We start from the raw sequence: 17,481 nt of genomic DNA, 5'->3' as shown, positions 1-17,481 counted from the left end.
AAACCCATACATTGCTTTGTGTTATGACAAGAGTAAGCTGTATACCGAATGATCCTAGCACTTGCCATTTAGGAGTTCTTGCATAAACAGACAAACCATCTCAAATATATAGTAGATTATTCCACCAACCTTCTCTCTAACTGTCTTTTTCCTCACTTTACATCTCCCAACTTATTAACCAATGAGGCAGGGATCATATAGATAGCAGCACACTTCGTAACACAGCCCTATTTTATCCCCAGAACATGTCCCTCCTGTGCAACAAATGAAACATGCATCCTGTTGAAAAAAATATGTGGTCATGTCATTCAAGACTGTTTTATAATGCAATACAGACAAGGAGGGTCAAACTAAAATTGCACAGGCAACCTGCATTCTGGCATTTCCTAACTTTGAAGTGCCTGGCTTAATATACTTTTAATTGTTTAAATATTATCTTTTGTCAGTATTCAATATGTAAAAGGGACAACAGATCATTCTTGAGCAGCAAACCATTTTCACTAGATTGTTTCTGACTGCTTGAGGCAAATATCTGAACCCCACCAATAATATCTAGTGTTAGCCTCCAGTTTTAGACTATTATACATTTTTATGAGCAATGAAAACCACATATGCATTTATGTTTTACCCTTCTCACAGTTTATTTGCATGTAATTTTACAGTTTCTACTTCACATCACACATTTATTGCTTCTCTTGCACAAAAGTTTGACAAGGGCAATTGCTTTGCATTACATTTTGGAACGCTGGAACTTGCGCCAGTAAAATCTACAGAATATATTAGTAGATCAATTTAATGTAAATATAGCAGATAATTACATTGCTATTTACTTCACTACAAAGTTTACAACTTTGGAAACAATAATTGGTTCCAGTTATTACAACACTTCAGTGTACTTTTTTAAGCAGACAGGATGCTTTTATAGCTCATTAATACACACTGAATTAAATGGTGGTGTGTGGGGGGGGAAGATGTGACATTACATTGCATTGTGGTATACAGTATTTGCCTTTTGTATATCTGTGGCACAGAAAAGAGTTGAGATGTTCATGAACTCCTTTTAACGCATGAAGTCTATCAAAATAATTTTATTTCCCATCAGTTATATTACGCTGTCCCACTTATTGTTTTGTTTTTGAAATGCTTCCACTTAAAAGTTCTAATAAGTATAATGAAAAGTGTGCAACATTTTTGTCAGTGTGGGCCATAAATGTTCGGCCATTTAGAAGACGAAGCTTACACAGAGGATGACTGACACACAGAACTATGAATGAATATAAACTGTTGTGGACATTTTCTCTGTTGAATATTTCAAAAGAATTCACTTCAACTATTTTAGGCAGCAATTCAAACTATTAAATAGCATGATCAAAAAGGCTTAGTTTGAATAATATAACTATATTTCTAATATCGTTTCTTCCAGGGCAAGCAAAATATTTTTTTTAATTACAAAAATGCAAGATTAACATTCCAAGTGCTTCAAGTTAAATGGCAGCTTTAGGAAGCAGTGAAACCAATGAGTATAGGGTCTTCTGATTTCTGAACAGATATGTAAAGGTTCTTTTAAAAACAGTTTCAGTTACTGTACCATTTCAGTAAACATAATAGTACTTAGCTCTGACAGAGTACTTCTCACCACAAAATGGTTTGCACAGGTAGGTGTGTATCATGAACTCCATTTTTCAGATGTAGAACCTCAGGAACACGGATGAAATGACTTGTCCAAGGTCACACAATAGGTAAATGATGGAGAGCCATGACTGGAATCCAACTGATTCATGTCCCAGCTGATCCACTAGCTTTTAAGACTTTACTATGTAATTTTCATTAAACAAAAGAGGCAGAGGACAATATTCTTATAGGACATTTTCCTCAGTGATTTGACTGGAAAAGCTGCAAACTCTAACTATACCTTGGAAATTGCTGCAAAGTGGGATCCCACAGACACAAGGGTTCCTTTTGTCAGATTATTTATGTTTTATTTCAACATGATCCTTCTCTTTCTCCTAACAGGAGACAATGATCTGTAATGAATATTTGAATTCAATACCAAAATGATAAAAGAGATTCAAAGAAATTGCTGAAATCAGAGCAAGAACACTTTTGGTATAACATTGTTCCTGATAAGACACTGGAAATGACAACTTAATTGAGAATGCTAGCTGCTTTGAAATGTTTTAAAATGTAATGCTGTAACATCAGAAATGCAAAGATGCATTTTTCTTTCTACCTCTTTCATATATTGTCTCCTTGAATTACATTTTAACAACTTGAGAGCACTGTAATATGTAAATATTAATCCTACATTTCAATGACCAAATATTACTATGTTTAGTTTCAGAAGCATCCATGTGAATTCTGTGATGCTGAGTGCCTGTTATGGTATTTCTTCTCCACATTTTGCTTCTGAAGTGATGGTTATGAAGATCTTCAGTTTGGTATATCCATATTTTGAAGCACAATAGCCACTCTGCTTGGAATGTACACCTAATAAAACCATAAAAAGAACAGAACTTCAATCACACTTGACAATTTTTTTTTATTGGGGCAGTATAAATCTCTACAGAAACACACATTTGATAGTGAAACGTTTTAGGTAATTAAAGCAAACATTTTAAAAATATGCAATCAATATGATCACATGTAATGTGTAATTATTGATTGCACACTCTCCTGTGTCACAATCATACAATGCAGTCTTAATGAGACCCTCATTGTAGGGTTTTCCCCCTTACTTAAGATCAGTCATATTTTTATGAAATTACCACTAGAGGGCTCCATTTGATTTACAATGCCCAATTTAAGAAACATAAGGACATCTAGGTCGATAGACTGCACAGTGATAAATTACAAACTCTTAGCACAGCATTTGAACAGTATTGTGTTGTGAATTAAAGCTGCTCCAAGGTCTATGATGTCATTTCACCCAGGTAAATACAAGAAATATAACACGGCAATGCATTTTTACCATTCTGACACTCATGCAATGTCAGTATCTGATAGAACAAAATGTTGAACACTGACACAGATTTCAACTGACCAGTGATAAATTCTGATTTTCTAGTCAAATGATGCTTTTACTTAACCTTTAGAGATGATGATAAACAAATTCACTTATTTGAAAAGATTTCTCAAAGCTGAGAAATAAATATATTGGCACAATTTCTATGACATGCCTTCTAAGTACAGATTAGATTCACAATGGGGAAAAAAAAAATCCATGTCTTGACAGGTACTGTTTACAAATATTTTGCTATGTGGCACTCTACCCATTGACAAATACAGCTGATCATACATGCTGAACTAATTAAAAATGTAATTATAAAAAGTAACACAAGATTGAAGGTTATTGACTTCAGTTTGACAATGTCCTTGTTTAGGCCATCTTTCCTTCTCTTGACATTCTTAAAAATTTGCTATTTTCAGCCAAGTTATCTCTAAGTTAGAGCCTGATTAGTAGTATTGAAAGGCTTTCATAGTTTGCAACTGTTACGAAAGGTGTAAATAAAACAGATTTAGGGGGAAAAAAAAAGAGAGAAAAAAAGAAAAGAACAGCTGAACTTCAAGAAACCAAACCATAACAAGTACAATGTATCTTGGCTGTCATCAAAAACACAGTGATATCCCCTAAGGTTTCAGTGATAAATAATTCCCCACAAATCTGTTCAGGGCTAGCCGAAATACCCAATAAAGTTGGTTAGAGACAACTAACTCACAGAATAAGGTTTGGAAGTTGTGGATTTACAGAGAAATTCATGATGCAAATTTAAATTAGAGAGTATTTCCAATTTCTTTTCTGGTAAAAAAAAAAAAATATTCCACAGATGTGGAAAGTTACCACAGTTATAAAAAAGAAAAAATTAAGTTTGACAAAGGGTATAATAATGATTATTCAGATTGGTATCAAAGTTAAGATCAAGTCTTTACAAATATGGACCACATGTTCATCTGAAGTAAACTGGCATAGCTCAATTGACACCAATGGAATTGTCAATTATTTCTAGTTGAGGAACTGTGACACCACTGCATTTGCTTGCAAACCAGAATTTTAAATGTGTTTTCAAAGGCAGTTTTTGTGTTTGGGAAATGTGTCATATTTAGAGAGCTTAGGACCAACTTTTCCATTTAGCAGTGCAGCTCAATGAGCCCTACTATACTGTACCTCTCTCTGCTCTGCCTATAAGCCTCACTCCTAAATTAGAGGAATATTTCCAGTTTCCATCTCCATGCTTTTTCAAAATTCAGCTTCTTTGCTTAAACACAGCAGTGACACATATGTGGGCATCTATTCACTGAAAACTACAATCACACCAATGGATTTCACACAGGTTTTCCAGCACTCCTCAAGTGTTTAATAAAATGTTAAACCGCTGTAAATCAGCTGAGACCAACTACAACAAACATGAATATAGATCAAAATTCACTCTAGAGCTACAGTAGAAGTTATTCAGAAGACTTTTTTCGAAGCTGGAATACATAGGTAATACAAGCAACTCATTTTATGAGAATTATAAGGGAAATTATGTTATTGCAGAGACTATTGTGTAGCAACTGCTGGCACATGCTGACTTTTTAATGGCCATCACATTATACACACTATAACCAAGCACAAAGACATGACTGACCTCCTGAAGCTGTATGCTTAAAATTCAGTGGGATTGCTCTTATAGCAATCAATTTCCAAGTGAAATATTCATCAGCCTGAAAAAAGCTCAATGTGTCCAGCCAGGTGGAAGTCATAATGTTTCACTAATATAGATGCACAGAAATCCAACAATACCATTACAGCTATTTGAGGGCTACAAAACCCTCATAGTATCAAATGCCTTCCAATAAAATGTCTTACAATAAACGCCTTACAATAAAAGCCAACAAGAGAAGAGCCAATTAGCAGAAGACAATAAAAGAAATAGTTTCTAATGTGGGTTTACAGCCAATGAACCTGAGTTATCTAATGTCAATAGGCTTTTGGCATAGAGATCACTGCCCAAGTTACCCTTTCACATCACTAACTGGCTCCTGGGGCAAGTTTATGCAACCACTGGATTGTTCTAAATAATTTTTCCTAGAATGACTCTAGTAATCATTTTGATTACTGAGGATTTAATATATTTCAACTCACCCTTTCTAGCCTTTACTACATAATTCTATGCAACAGCAGAGAACTGGACAGCGTAAGGCTAGTGTATGCCAACGGAGGGTTCCCCCATGCCAGAAAAATTTTCATCTGTCCACTTAGGGCATCTTAATAGGGACATAGCACAACTCTGGTGATATAAAATATCTGCTATAGCCAAGGTTCCCTATAAGCTACGTGTGGGCATGAAACCAGAGGTTCAGAGCTCCCCACGCAGGCAGGGAGCTCAGCTGATTGGCTGGGGAAGGGAGGACAGGGCACTCGCCCTCTTGGAAGACAATAAGCAGCATCAGCATCTGTTGATACCTGCTATAAATGAAGAAGCTGGCTCCAGCCTTTATTCCAGGGCTGGGCAAAAGATGAGCTGCGGGCTGTCCCACCTCCACTTGACACTGAGGAAAGCCAGGTGCAGGGCCATGTGTGTATTTGTGACTGCTGAGAGCCTTGCAGGAGGGGAGACAGGCTACTCATGCTGCCCTGCCCTCCAGTAATGCCTGTTGGCCCGTTTCCACCAATAGCATGTGAAGTGTCCTTCCTCCTTCATCCCCCAGGCACTCAACATTCAATTTAGAGCAATACACATGGCTCCTGGCAAATCCCCCTGAACACGTACAGGGGCTGGAAGGCAGGGACCCTAACTTAAGAACCTGCTGGGATGCTGGCTTAGAGCTAGATATGGTCTACCAGCCAGAGCCTCTCTCTGGCATTCCAGCCTCTCTCTCCCTCCCCCAACCCTCTGTACCCCATGTAAACCAAACCTTCTGTACTCCTGCTCCAGTCCCCATACACCTTCCTAGACACTGCATACCCTCCTGCACCCCTCCTTAGGTCACAGCCCTCTTCAGACCTTGCACCTTTAATCCGCCATCCCTGGTCAAAGCCCAAATCCCTGCACCCCTTCTTGCACTCCTGCCCCAGGTCACAACCCTCTCTTAGACCTTGAACAATTCACTATTCCTAGTCACAGCCCAAATCCCTGCACCCCTGCCCCAGGTCACAATGCCCTTGCAGGCCCTGCACTCCTCTTCACCCCAATCTTTTGTCCCAGGTCACCATCCCCTACTAAATGCAAATTCCCTCCCAGTTCCCACATCTTAGTCCCTTACCCCAAGCTCCCTTCTGCACCCAACCTCCATCCCAGACCCCTACAGCCGCTCCATTAATAGAATAGAAGATTGAGGCCCTTAACCACTAACCAAATTCTTGGAATGGCCCCTTATCAAAAATTATTCACCGCCCCTATGTCAATGGCTTAAGGGAAGAAAAGAAAAATATTCTTTTAAACAGAATTTTTTGAAGGTTGCAGATATCTAAAACTTTGATCTTAATGATTTTTTAAAATCCCATGTTACTAATTAATACATGGTAAACTGTATTGCATTAAGGACAGATCTTTGCTATCTGGTCAGAAGCAGCAAGTACTAGGTGTGATGCTAACTGTTTTGTAGGATGAAACCTTATTAGCAAGATCTTTGAAACATGAATCTGTCTGCTAAAAAGAATGAGGATACATGTACTCCAAGATCTCAGAGGGGTAGCTGTGTTAGTAATTAAAAAAAACAAACGATGGTCCAGTAGCACCTTAGACTAACAAAATATATACATAGTATCATGAGTTTTCATGGACACAACCCACTGCTTCTACCAAGGGTAGTATTAATTTTCTTTTTATTTGATTTCACATTAAATAATCATAAGCATTGGTCCTTGTTAATTATCCCTTGTTTCAATATATTCTCTTCCACACCTATGGACTATTTAAAATATATATATTTATAATCTAAGGTTTTTGTTTGTACTGGTGGGTACACATCCATACACTGCCTCAATCTTAGTGGGGCACATAAGAAATTTCAACCTGCTCACAGATGGAAAAGCTTAGAGGCAACTGACCTGTATCATACTTCTCTTCATAGAAAACTGGCTGCTAAGATCATCTACTTTGCTTATTGTAATCATTCACCCACCTTTGATTCCCAACCAATGATTCATAAGATAAATTTCTATCTTCTTGGTCCTCCCTTTAAGGCCCTTCATAACTCTGCTCTTATCCATCTGTCAGCTCTTGTCTCATCATATTGGCCTCCTCTCCCTCTGCATGTTTGTCAGCTTCTCACATTACCTCTCCTGAACTAGTCTATAAATTGACTACCCTCTTAAAATTCACCTCTGCCAGAAAGCCTTCAAGTAATCAAGAATATGCTACAGAGGGTTTAGACCTCTATCCAACTATACGAGGGTGGAGCAGTATTAAAAAAATTCTTATTTCAAAGGACAATAATGAAACAGGCTGGGACAAAGACATGTAGACTGGTCTTTGAACTATAGTCTTTGAAAGGTAGCCATTAATCATGGTTGAGAGTCTTTGTAGCTGTGAGAAAGCAGAAAGAGGTGGTAGGGCTTGCCTGTGTAGGGAAACTCAGAAAAATTAATCCAAATTAATATTTAAAATGGATTACTTAAATCCCATTAAACTCCTCTGTGGAAGCTCTTATTTAAAACTGATGCGGCCTTAATTCAGGTTCGTGTATTTCAATGATTTTAAGTACTTTTCATTGAATTGAACTAAACCAAATTACTGTCCCTTTAATTCTGACTAAAAGCATCCATGCAGGGATTTAAGTTAGGTATAATTAATCTATTTGAAAAGTAAATTTGGATTAATTTCCCCGAGTATCCCCATGTAGGCAAGTCTTAAGTCACAGATTAACATACAAGACATATAGGATGCTAGGCTTTTTATAACAACATATTTTTATAATAATTTGTCATTTTAAAATATTTGATTAGCCTTCTCAAACCATTTCGTTTCTTGTCTTTTTAGACCCTAACCTCTTTGGGACTTTTTTTTCCTGTACATATTTGTACAGTGTTTAGCACAATGCCACGCCAATAAAAACCTGAGCACTAACGGAAGACAGACAAACATTTAGTATAATTATTAAGCAGATTTCCAGCTAGTCTCACAAAGTTCTGTAAGCATGTTGCATTGATGCAAATGACCTCATAACACAGTAGTGAAACACACAAATGTACAGATATTGTTGGTATTGGCAAGGGACAGGTATTCTGTTCTTGTTGGTCATATACTATTCCTTAGTTTGCTGCTTTCATAATCTGGATGACATCAAGAAACAAAAGCCAATCTACAGGAAAACTTCTTAAATGTCCCCTCACATTTTGATCATATTATCGTCCTTCACTAAAAGGGCATGATAGCACAGCTGACATTTGGCACCAAGCAAAGCAATTTGCATGGAAATCCTTTCAGGTACTCAGTTGCTTAGGGACAAACTTGAATAAATGTCAATAGTTACAAAGCTTTGTGCAAACTGAGCAACTAAATTGAATCGTATCTGGGAGCACACCCTGAAACACAATATTCGCATTATAGAAAGCCAAAAACTCTTCTACTTGCAAGCACCCACTCCACACTATCTGATCACGAAGGCTAGCTTTACCATTAGAAAACTGTTAACAGGAACACTAACATCTGCCAACACCCCCATCACCAAACAAAATTGGCTGGAGTTACAATGAAACCAGCCTACAACCCATTCCCATGGCTCGAAATCCAATCCGAGAAGTTATTTCATGCTCATTTTTGCACTGGATGTAGTAATGACTAGAATTCAGAGGTAGATATTATCGTGCTAGGCACTATATAAAAGCACTTGATAGGCAGTTACTATGTACTGCTGCTGGTGGATACAGAAGACTGACAGCAAGCTTTACTTTAATTAAAATAGAGAATGTTCTTGGAAATAATCTCATGTCTCTTTATTGGTTTTTAAACAGGCATTGATTATAGTAAAACTATAATAAGCCAATGACTAAAATACTGGAAGTTTTGCTTTCATGATTTATTATGTATTAACTCACATATATTTAAAATTAAATTTTGTTACCTGTTTGGCTCCAACATTAGCTACTTTGTAAGCATAAGAAGCTACATTTAAATTAAAATGAAGTTTTGAACGCCATTTAAAAAAACCTTACAGGTATATGGCACGGACATGCAGAAAATAATTTTTTCAGAATTATCTTGACTGAATTATGTAAAGAAACTTCAGCTATTGCATAAATAATCCTAAGATTTCTCTTCCTTTTTTTTTCTCCTGTGTTATTTTGCTATAATTTTGTTTACAGAGGAAAGAGGAAGCAAGGAATGAGGTAGAACTAAAGAGAGCATCACACACTAATGCAGCCTACTGGAAAACTACTGTGTTTTAGAAGCCATTCCACTATATGTTTTCTTTCCTTTAGAAATCAAATAATCTAAGAACATGTGTGAATAGAAACTAGAAAGCTTTAATCATCAGGTACACAATAGGAGGTAAAATATCAAAAGAGCTGGCTGGTATTAAAGATCTAACCTTTATTTTATCCCCCTTCTCTTTTAGAAACAGTTAATTTTCCATCTACAAAGCTTATTCTACATAATCTTTATTGTATAAAAAAATCCAGTCAGCTAAAGACTACATCAGGCCCTTAAAAATCAATGCACAAATCCTTGTCATGAAAGTTATGCAAATGACTATTTTCAAAGCTAAGGGTCACAAAGTGCTTTAGATCATTTCAGTCTACGAGAATGCTTTAGTCTATCAACTGTCTCAAGGAATGCAGGAAATTGAATTCTAGTGCTGAATATTATATGTTAGAGCCAAGATGAAAAGTGACAATAAGGATTTTCTTAATACAACAATTCACAGTGAGTTCTATTTAATTTAGGACACTCTCAAAGTAACACCAAATAATAAAATATATCAGAAACATCAGACCATATGAATAAGTGCATAAGGAAAATGGAATAATTTCTTATATTAAAAAGGTGAGTTTTTCAATCTAATTCAACAAAACTAAAATGCAAAAGCTAAGTTTTAATTTTACTGATAGGTATATAATTATATTTTTAACAAACTCCAACCTACTTTTCCAGTGGCTTATAAGAGCATCTTAGCTTCAGGCCAACTAAATCAGAGAAAATTATAATATAGTACATAAGCATAGACAAAAATGTCAGTAAAATATATATTGCAACATCTATATTCCTATGATTATAATAGACGGTACCTATTTTTTTGTGTGAACACTGCTGATACTCTGAAGCTGAGAAGAACAAAATTACTATAAAGATAATGGTTGTATATTTTCAGTAAGAACAACTGTCAATGCTATTACCATACAAAAAAACCCTTAAATAACTGCAAGATTAACTTTTCCTTTATTAATTTTATCCATAAATATCATTTTAAAAAGTAATATGCCCTGAAGGCAGTGACGTCAAATAGAATAAAAGATCAAATATTTGGTAGGCATGATTTGGAATACTTTTTGAATATATGTTATACTTTTTTCATTCAAAACTCCAAGTCACAAACATACACATTGCCATGAAGTAACTTAAAGCCCTGCTAATTTGTGGCTATTTGCTTTAAATTCGCAAGTTGCTGCATCCACTGATGTCAATGCGGATATCTACAGATCGGTTTTGCAGATGAAGAGGTGGATATGGAGGTCAATTTTGTATCTGCTAAGGGTTCTATCCATCTGTCCTCTATAGGCAAGGTGCACTAGCTGTAGAGCTTGCTTTTGATTTTTCAGTTCAATGGCTTAACTGAAAAATAAGATTTTTGTTTGATTTGGATTAAACAATTTTTTACAGAAATTTCGTTTTTCCTTAACTACATTTCTTTCTCTTCGGTTTAATTTTTTGATCTTTTCTTTACTTTTACAATTTTTTAAAACAAATCTCTCAAAACTTCATAATGAAATGTTTCAAAATAACAAATAAAAATATTTCAGACTGAAAAATTGTAAAAAATCCAAACCCCAGAACTAATAAAAAAAATCTTCTCATTGGACTGAAAATATTTGTCAAATTTGACTTGACATGATAAATAACTTGGACAGGAAAATGCATTTTATACAAAAACTGTTCACCACCCTCCCCAACAAAATTTTGCGCTGTATCTCTCATAAAAGTAAAAACCATATGTAGGATATCATCAGTTATAGTGAGCAAATGCTCTAGTTAGCTCCCCACTCCTCATAAAACCAACAGAATTCACCTAGACATTCAACAGGCTTTAACCAAGTGTCTCACAACAGGCTATTAGATAAAGTTGTCATGGGACAAGTATTGCCCCATATAGGAACTGGCTAGTAGAAGACAGTAGTAATTAGGGTTGCCAGGTGTCTGGTTTTCGCCCAGACAGTCCGTTATTTCTGGCCACTGTCCGGGTTAAACAAAAAAACAAACAAAAAGAAAACAGAAAATACCAGACATATTTTCTGTTTTACTTGGATAGAAGGCTGGCGGGGACATGGTTCCCCTGACACATCTGGCGGGGAGAAGCGAAAAGCATTGGGAGTCTTAAAGCCGCAGTGACCTTTTTTTGATTCTCGCTTTTTTTTTTTTCTTTCCCTCAACAACTGTAGTATCTCAGGTGGTTTTTTTTTTCTTTTTTTGCTCAACCAAGTTTTTTTCCTGCCATGTTTGGGATTTTGGGTGAAAGCATCTGGCAAGCCTAGTAGTAATAAACAAACAGTAGTAATAGAAGGTTAATTTTATCATGGCAAAAGATTAACCGTGTGATGCTGTAAAGATTCCAGTTTAGGATCAGTAATGTTTAATGTGTATTTTTAATTAATGGGAAATGGGAGTGAGCAATGAGATGGCAAAATCAGCAGATGACAGTATTATTCAGATTAGTTGACAATGGAAAACTCTGGGGATTTTTTTTGTTTTTGTTTTTGTTTTGAAGCCCTCCAACCTGCTCCTTAAGACTTTATAAACAGGTGTCTAGGTTCACATGCCATCATCCCATCTGTACTCAGAGTTTACTGGAATTATCAAAAACTGCAGAATGTTATCTTCATCCCTTCTAGCCCCTTTACCTGGGTCTCACTTTCTCCCTGCTCATTTTCTAACATCTTTTTGAAGATTTCCTTCGTTCAAGCATATTTTTATATTGATTTATAATCTATATATCATCTTTCCTTTAAAATTAACACTCCGCATTTATTTGGATTTAAATTTTAAGGACAGTATTACTATAGAGTTATATATTTAGTCTGTTAACAGCTATAAATGAAAATGCTGCACATTTAAACAAAGCCTTAGAGACACAATCTTAACCACAGTACAGATTGTGCGCCACCATAATATTTTATTACTGTCAATTATTATTATAATGAAGAGGAACTCAAATGTTTGAGATGAGGAACCTATAACCCCCACACATCTTCTCAAATGGCCAAGAGAGTTCTATGGTAAAATCATCTAGTTAACTTTGAAAATGTTAACTAATTTGTAATACTATCCCCCACAAAGGAATGTTTATCCAAAGATTGGAATATTGCTATTTACAAAGGCTTTATTTTAAGACAACAATTGAAAGCTCCAGCTAGTAAACAAGTTCAACTATTTTTGGTAATAACATTTTCCTTGTTTTCTTTTTGTCCCTTTCCTAAAATTGGCTTCCTTTTACTGGCACTTTACCTGCAACTGGTGGCTTCTTACCAGGCTGCCATCAAAGTTGCTCTGTAAATTGGATCACTGGGGGATACAAAAAAGCAAGGTGACTGGCCACTCTTGGGATTCTTACTGACACAGAAGTGCCATTGCCATGCCACAGATTGTTCTCAACGAAAACATTGACTGCTTCCCGGCATACATCTTACATGCTTTTTCTTCCACATGCTCTCATTAAGTCCCATCTTTTCATTTACATCTGGACTTTTGCTGCCTTTCCATTTGCCATATTTCTCATAGAAGAATTAAAAATTGTATTTACATTCCAAGTTAAGGCTAACACATGTAAGTATGATAGGCAAGTTAGTAGCAGAGTTAATGTTTGCCAGTGCTTAAGGTAGTGGGTTGGGACTAAAGGTCTGGCAGCTAGCATTCTTGGTGTCCTCTATTGTTAAGGAACCTTGAGAAATATCATGACTTCCTTGTGCCTCAGTTTCCCTATACGTAAAATCAACAGAAATACTTAGGTGTGCCTTAAGAGTAGTGTGAGCCTTAAATATTTCAATAAATGTTCAGAAAAGTCTTCATGATCCCCTGATGAAAAACATGATGCAGTCAAAACAATTTTTTCATGATGAAAACTGTTAAAAAAAATTGACCTGTCCCACAAAAACAAAATTATAAAAAATTATTTAGTGCTCAAAAACAATGGTGATGAGGGGAAGCCCTGGGAACTGAAGTCTTCCATTTAACCTCAGAAGAGGTATGGCACAGCAGAAATAGTACTGGCATTCACATAACAGGGGGTAATCTATTGCTCTATGATATGATATAAATCAACTATGGAGAGATATAGTACAAACTTCCTCATGCTGACAAACCAGCGTTGCTCAGGCTTGTACCGCATGGCTCACTTCCCCGGGTGAGTGTAATATCATCCATGGCCTTTTCAAATCTTACTTTCTACTGACACTGCAAACAAGAGTGCCAGCTGTGTTTGAATTTTTTGTGATGTAGATACTTATCCAGTAGAAACCTAGCTAAGACATATGGCATCTAAAAGCAGAAAATGGTCATACAATCTATCATACACACAATCATGCATCATTAGTAGATGGAACAAAAATCTCAAAATGGAAAAAAAACTCTCTACATTTCTAAATGGCTAATGACTGTGCTTTCAAAATAAACGTCTGCTGTGGTGAGAGGTAGTTTCTGAAAGAAGTAGTATACAAGATTTTGGTCCAAAGAAATTACAATATATAACTCACTGTGACAATGTGTGGAATGCTATTTGTCTACCGCAGGGACAGGCAATAATTTTTGCAGGGGGGTCATTTAATGAATTTTGTTATAGGGCCATGGGCCAGGTCCTGCCCCAGAAGAGGCGGGGCCTGAAGCATAAGGGGTGGAGCTGGGACAAGCCTCCTCCCAGAGCTGTCTGGGGCTGGAGGCTTCAAATTAAAAATACAACAGAAAGCTTATGGCTTCGCTGCTACCCTGTTGCTGCTACCCCGTTGCCTGGCACCCAAGGTTTCTGTGTCTATTTAAACGGCTCACAGCTCTAGCCTCTGCCACAATAGTGAGCCATTGAAATAGGATCCTACAACCTGGAAATGGGGTGGCATGAGCAGCAGGAGATAAAAAGAAACCAGATCCAGTCGGCAGGCCAGATCTAAGTGTTAGATGAGCTGGCTCCAGTCTATGCTCTGCATCTTGCCCAGACCTGGTCTACTGTATATTGCAGACTATAGCTGGAGCCTCCTCAAATCATTATACAGGAATGTATGATGTCCATTCTACTTTGCATAGTTTTTTCTGCCAGATATGGAAGTAGAAGTCACTTGCAAACACATGATTTGCTCAAGTCCAAATTGGTGGGATGTGGTAGTGGTGGTGGGACAGCAACAAAGCAAAGGAATTTTTACATAGCTCTAATTGCAAGGTATGCAGGCAAGGTTAGTCATACATGAAAAAGAAGCAAAGGAATGATTACTGAACTGGTAACTCAAATGTGTATTAAAAAGGTTCCATGCATCTTTTTCTGCAAAAAATATTTCAACAGAAGAATTTTGTCCTACGAAGATGTAAGCAAATTGAAGTGAATCATCAAGGAGAAAATCACTTGTGTTAACGTCAAAACAAATCATACTCCTCACCAACATCTTTAATGTATTGCTTTCATGCAAATACTGATTTTGGAAGCCATTAATATCCTTCCTCAAAAAAAAAAAATCAAACAAAACCAAAAAAGAATTCCAATTTGTCTATGTTTGTTTGCTGTTGGACTCCAAATGCATCAAACTTGCATCAGAATTAAGTTTGCATAATTAAAATAGAAAGAAAACATTTACTTACCAAAATAGAATTAGGTCGATAATTATGTGAATATTTTTCAGTGAAGAATTCTGTATTATGGTCCAGTCTCTGATGTCCTCCATAATCTGGTGCATCAGAATCCAGCACAATTTTATACTTAAAAACAACTTATTAAGGAATTATTACTGTTAAATGTAGACATAATTTATGAGATTGCACATCAATATATTCCAACTTTCTTTTAAGATATGAAACCAGGCAGGAAGGAGAAGGACAGAAAAATGGGGAAGAGATAGTAAATTACAGAAATTCCACACTTGTATCTTAGTATTTTCTTTTACACTAATTTCTAGCACTTCTTTGCCCTATTTATTGGAACTTTCATCTTATGGTAGATTGCTAGGAAAACACAAATGTGATCTACTATCCTTGCGGAATTTCTGGTCAGGAATTTTAGCTTAGGCAGATATCTGATTAACTACTCCAATTGTGCAGTGGAACAAACAAACAAAAGGTGAATTGGACTAAAGCCAGTAGTTTTTAAAGTATCTCGAGAGCTACAAATAGACTATTGTGATTTAGTGGTATATTATCATCTTAAAACTGGGCCCAATGAGTCCTGGATCAAGTGGGTTAATTTGATAATGATGAAAATATATAGTTTTAATCCGAATGAATTGTTACAAAATTAATAAATACAACTCTGTTCAGAGATACAGCACAGAAACCTTTTTATATTGGGGACAAATGAGTTTGTTAACTACAAATATTTGAAAAAAAACATAGCAATGTGTCCAGACACAATTATATAAATCAAAGAATATAGTTTATTCCCTGGGTATAACATGCTGTTTGGATTGGTTCATAACTATGCATACCTGCCACATGGCAGTTGATCAAAAAGCAGGGCAGAGACCTCAAACTGGTCGTATCTTCTATAATTAGATTTCACCAATCTAATAAAAAAATGTGAAACTCCTAAAACACTAACAATCTTACCATGGAGTCACATAGTGCCCTGGGGCTCTCTAGTCTATATTGCCATTCAGACAAGATGGACTCAATGATAGCTGATTGCCATACTCTAAAAATCAGTAAAGATAAAAATTGCTTCTAGTACCAAGAGACTTACTCCCAAGATAGCACATGAAAGACAATGCTTGTAGCCAATCCTATAGCAAAACCAACTAAGGATTTATTAACTAGGAAAATGAAATGAGAGTAATTTACAGGTTAAAGCTGACAAGATACATACACAAACGAGTTACAGTCTATGGTTCCAAAAGGTAGCCATTGCAATCAGTCAACACTAAATGTCTTTTAGGGCTAACCTAAGTTGATCCTGCGAATTTCTATTTTGTTTCCTAGCTCCAGCCCTGCGACAGTCAAAACATCAGAAGAGGGATGACAAATGTTCTTATTCCTCTGTTTTATTTCCTTCTTACAGCATTCAAGATGATGGGATGGTACCTTCATGGCTGTGAGATTGCCATGAACAAAGTCTTAGAATTGTAACGTTCCACAATGGCTTGTTTTTCTTGAAAAGTGGTGGAACCACTCCTCCTGCTTAGGTTCACAAGTTCAGTGCAGGCATTTTTATATTTATAAAGTAAAATTTACATATTACCTTAGTTTATGGTATATAGGCATTCCATACAAGATTAATGCAGCAATTTACAAGTATTTTAGACTCTAACCACATCCTTACAAGTCTAACATCTTAAATAATACTAACACAAATTAAGATGGCCTAATTCCCAGTATAAATTTGTCAGTGCTTAGCGGATAGCTACAGCATTGGCAAGACCTGGCACCTGGTCTGCTCGTGTGACAATAACAATTACTAAGAAATAGACAAAGAAATGGACTAGCATATAAAATAAATTAGCAGTATATGGAATTACATATGGTTTTTTTTCCATAAAATAAAATAATCTAGATGGAAAAAAAGAAAAAAATCTATTTGCATGTCTTGCAAACAGCCACAAGGGTGAAATATATATAACAACTTTAGCTCTGCGCTGTAGTGTCTACTATAGCCATACAATTACAATTAAGGCATTTACTGGATGTGGCCCCAGATTAATATAATCAGGGATCATATTTAGTAGGATGACTTAATTGTAACAACACAGTGGTTGCACACACTACTGCACCAAGTTTAGGTCCCTAGGGGGGCTTTAATTGTGTATTTCTATACATTACCATGTTTGCATTTCTTCTAGCTGTAAGCTTAACTTTTCACTTACAGAATTTGTGAAGTTTTGTTTTGTATGGCTTTAATATTTTTGGCCTTTAAGTTACAGAAACATAGTTTCAATCTTAGCTCATCTGTGACATTTTTGGTTGGAAGTATATACAGCGGACAGAAATATGTCTGAGTGTTTTGTAATCCGCCCCCTTAATTTTAAACCATAGAAGAAACTTGTTTCAATGGAGACCTACACTAATAGGATTAGAATAGAGTAAAGCCATGCTTTTTCATTCAATGACTCTTAAACCGCTCTAAGGCATCTCTATTTACTCATCCTTTCAATGAAAAGCCTAC

The 17,481-nt window shown here is 36.2% G+C and overlaps 1 protein-coding gene across 4 annotated transcripts in view; it reads right to left on the bottom strand.

The window, feature by feature from the left end:
• Positions 1–604: 604 nt before the first annotated feature.
• GBE1 (1,4-alpha-glucan branching enzyme 1) overlaps positions 605–17,481 on the bottom strand; it is a 264,165-nt gene continuing 247,288 nt past the window's right edge. For 3 of the 4 annotated variants that reach the window (XM_075909685.1, XM_075909701.1, XM_075909691.1), the window contains exons 15-16: positions 14,973–15,092; positions 605–2,487 (exon numbers count right to left, since the gene is read on the bottom strand). In XM_075909685.1, the coding sequence (XP_075765800.1) occupies positions 2,431–2,487; positions 14,973–15,092 (177 nt within the window). In that variant the 3' untranslated portion in view covers positions 605–2,430. Of the gene's footprint in view, positions 2,488–12,641; positions 12,699–14,972; positions 15,093–17,481 lie in introns of all 4 variants that reach the window. The other variant, XR_012897753.1, reaches the window with a different exon arrangement.

The sequence above is a fragment of the Pelodiscus sinensis genome, chromosome 1, assembly GCF_049634645.1.
Source record: "Pelodiscus sinensis isolate JC-2024 chromosome 1, ASM4963464v1, whole genome shotgun sequence".
NCBI lineage: Eukaryota > Metazoa > Chordata > Testudines > Trionychidae > Pelodiscus > Pelodiscus sinensis.
Note: the sequence above shows the minus strand (reverse complement) of the source record. Positions and strands in the feature narration are given on the sequence as shown.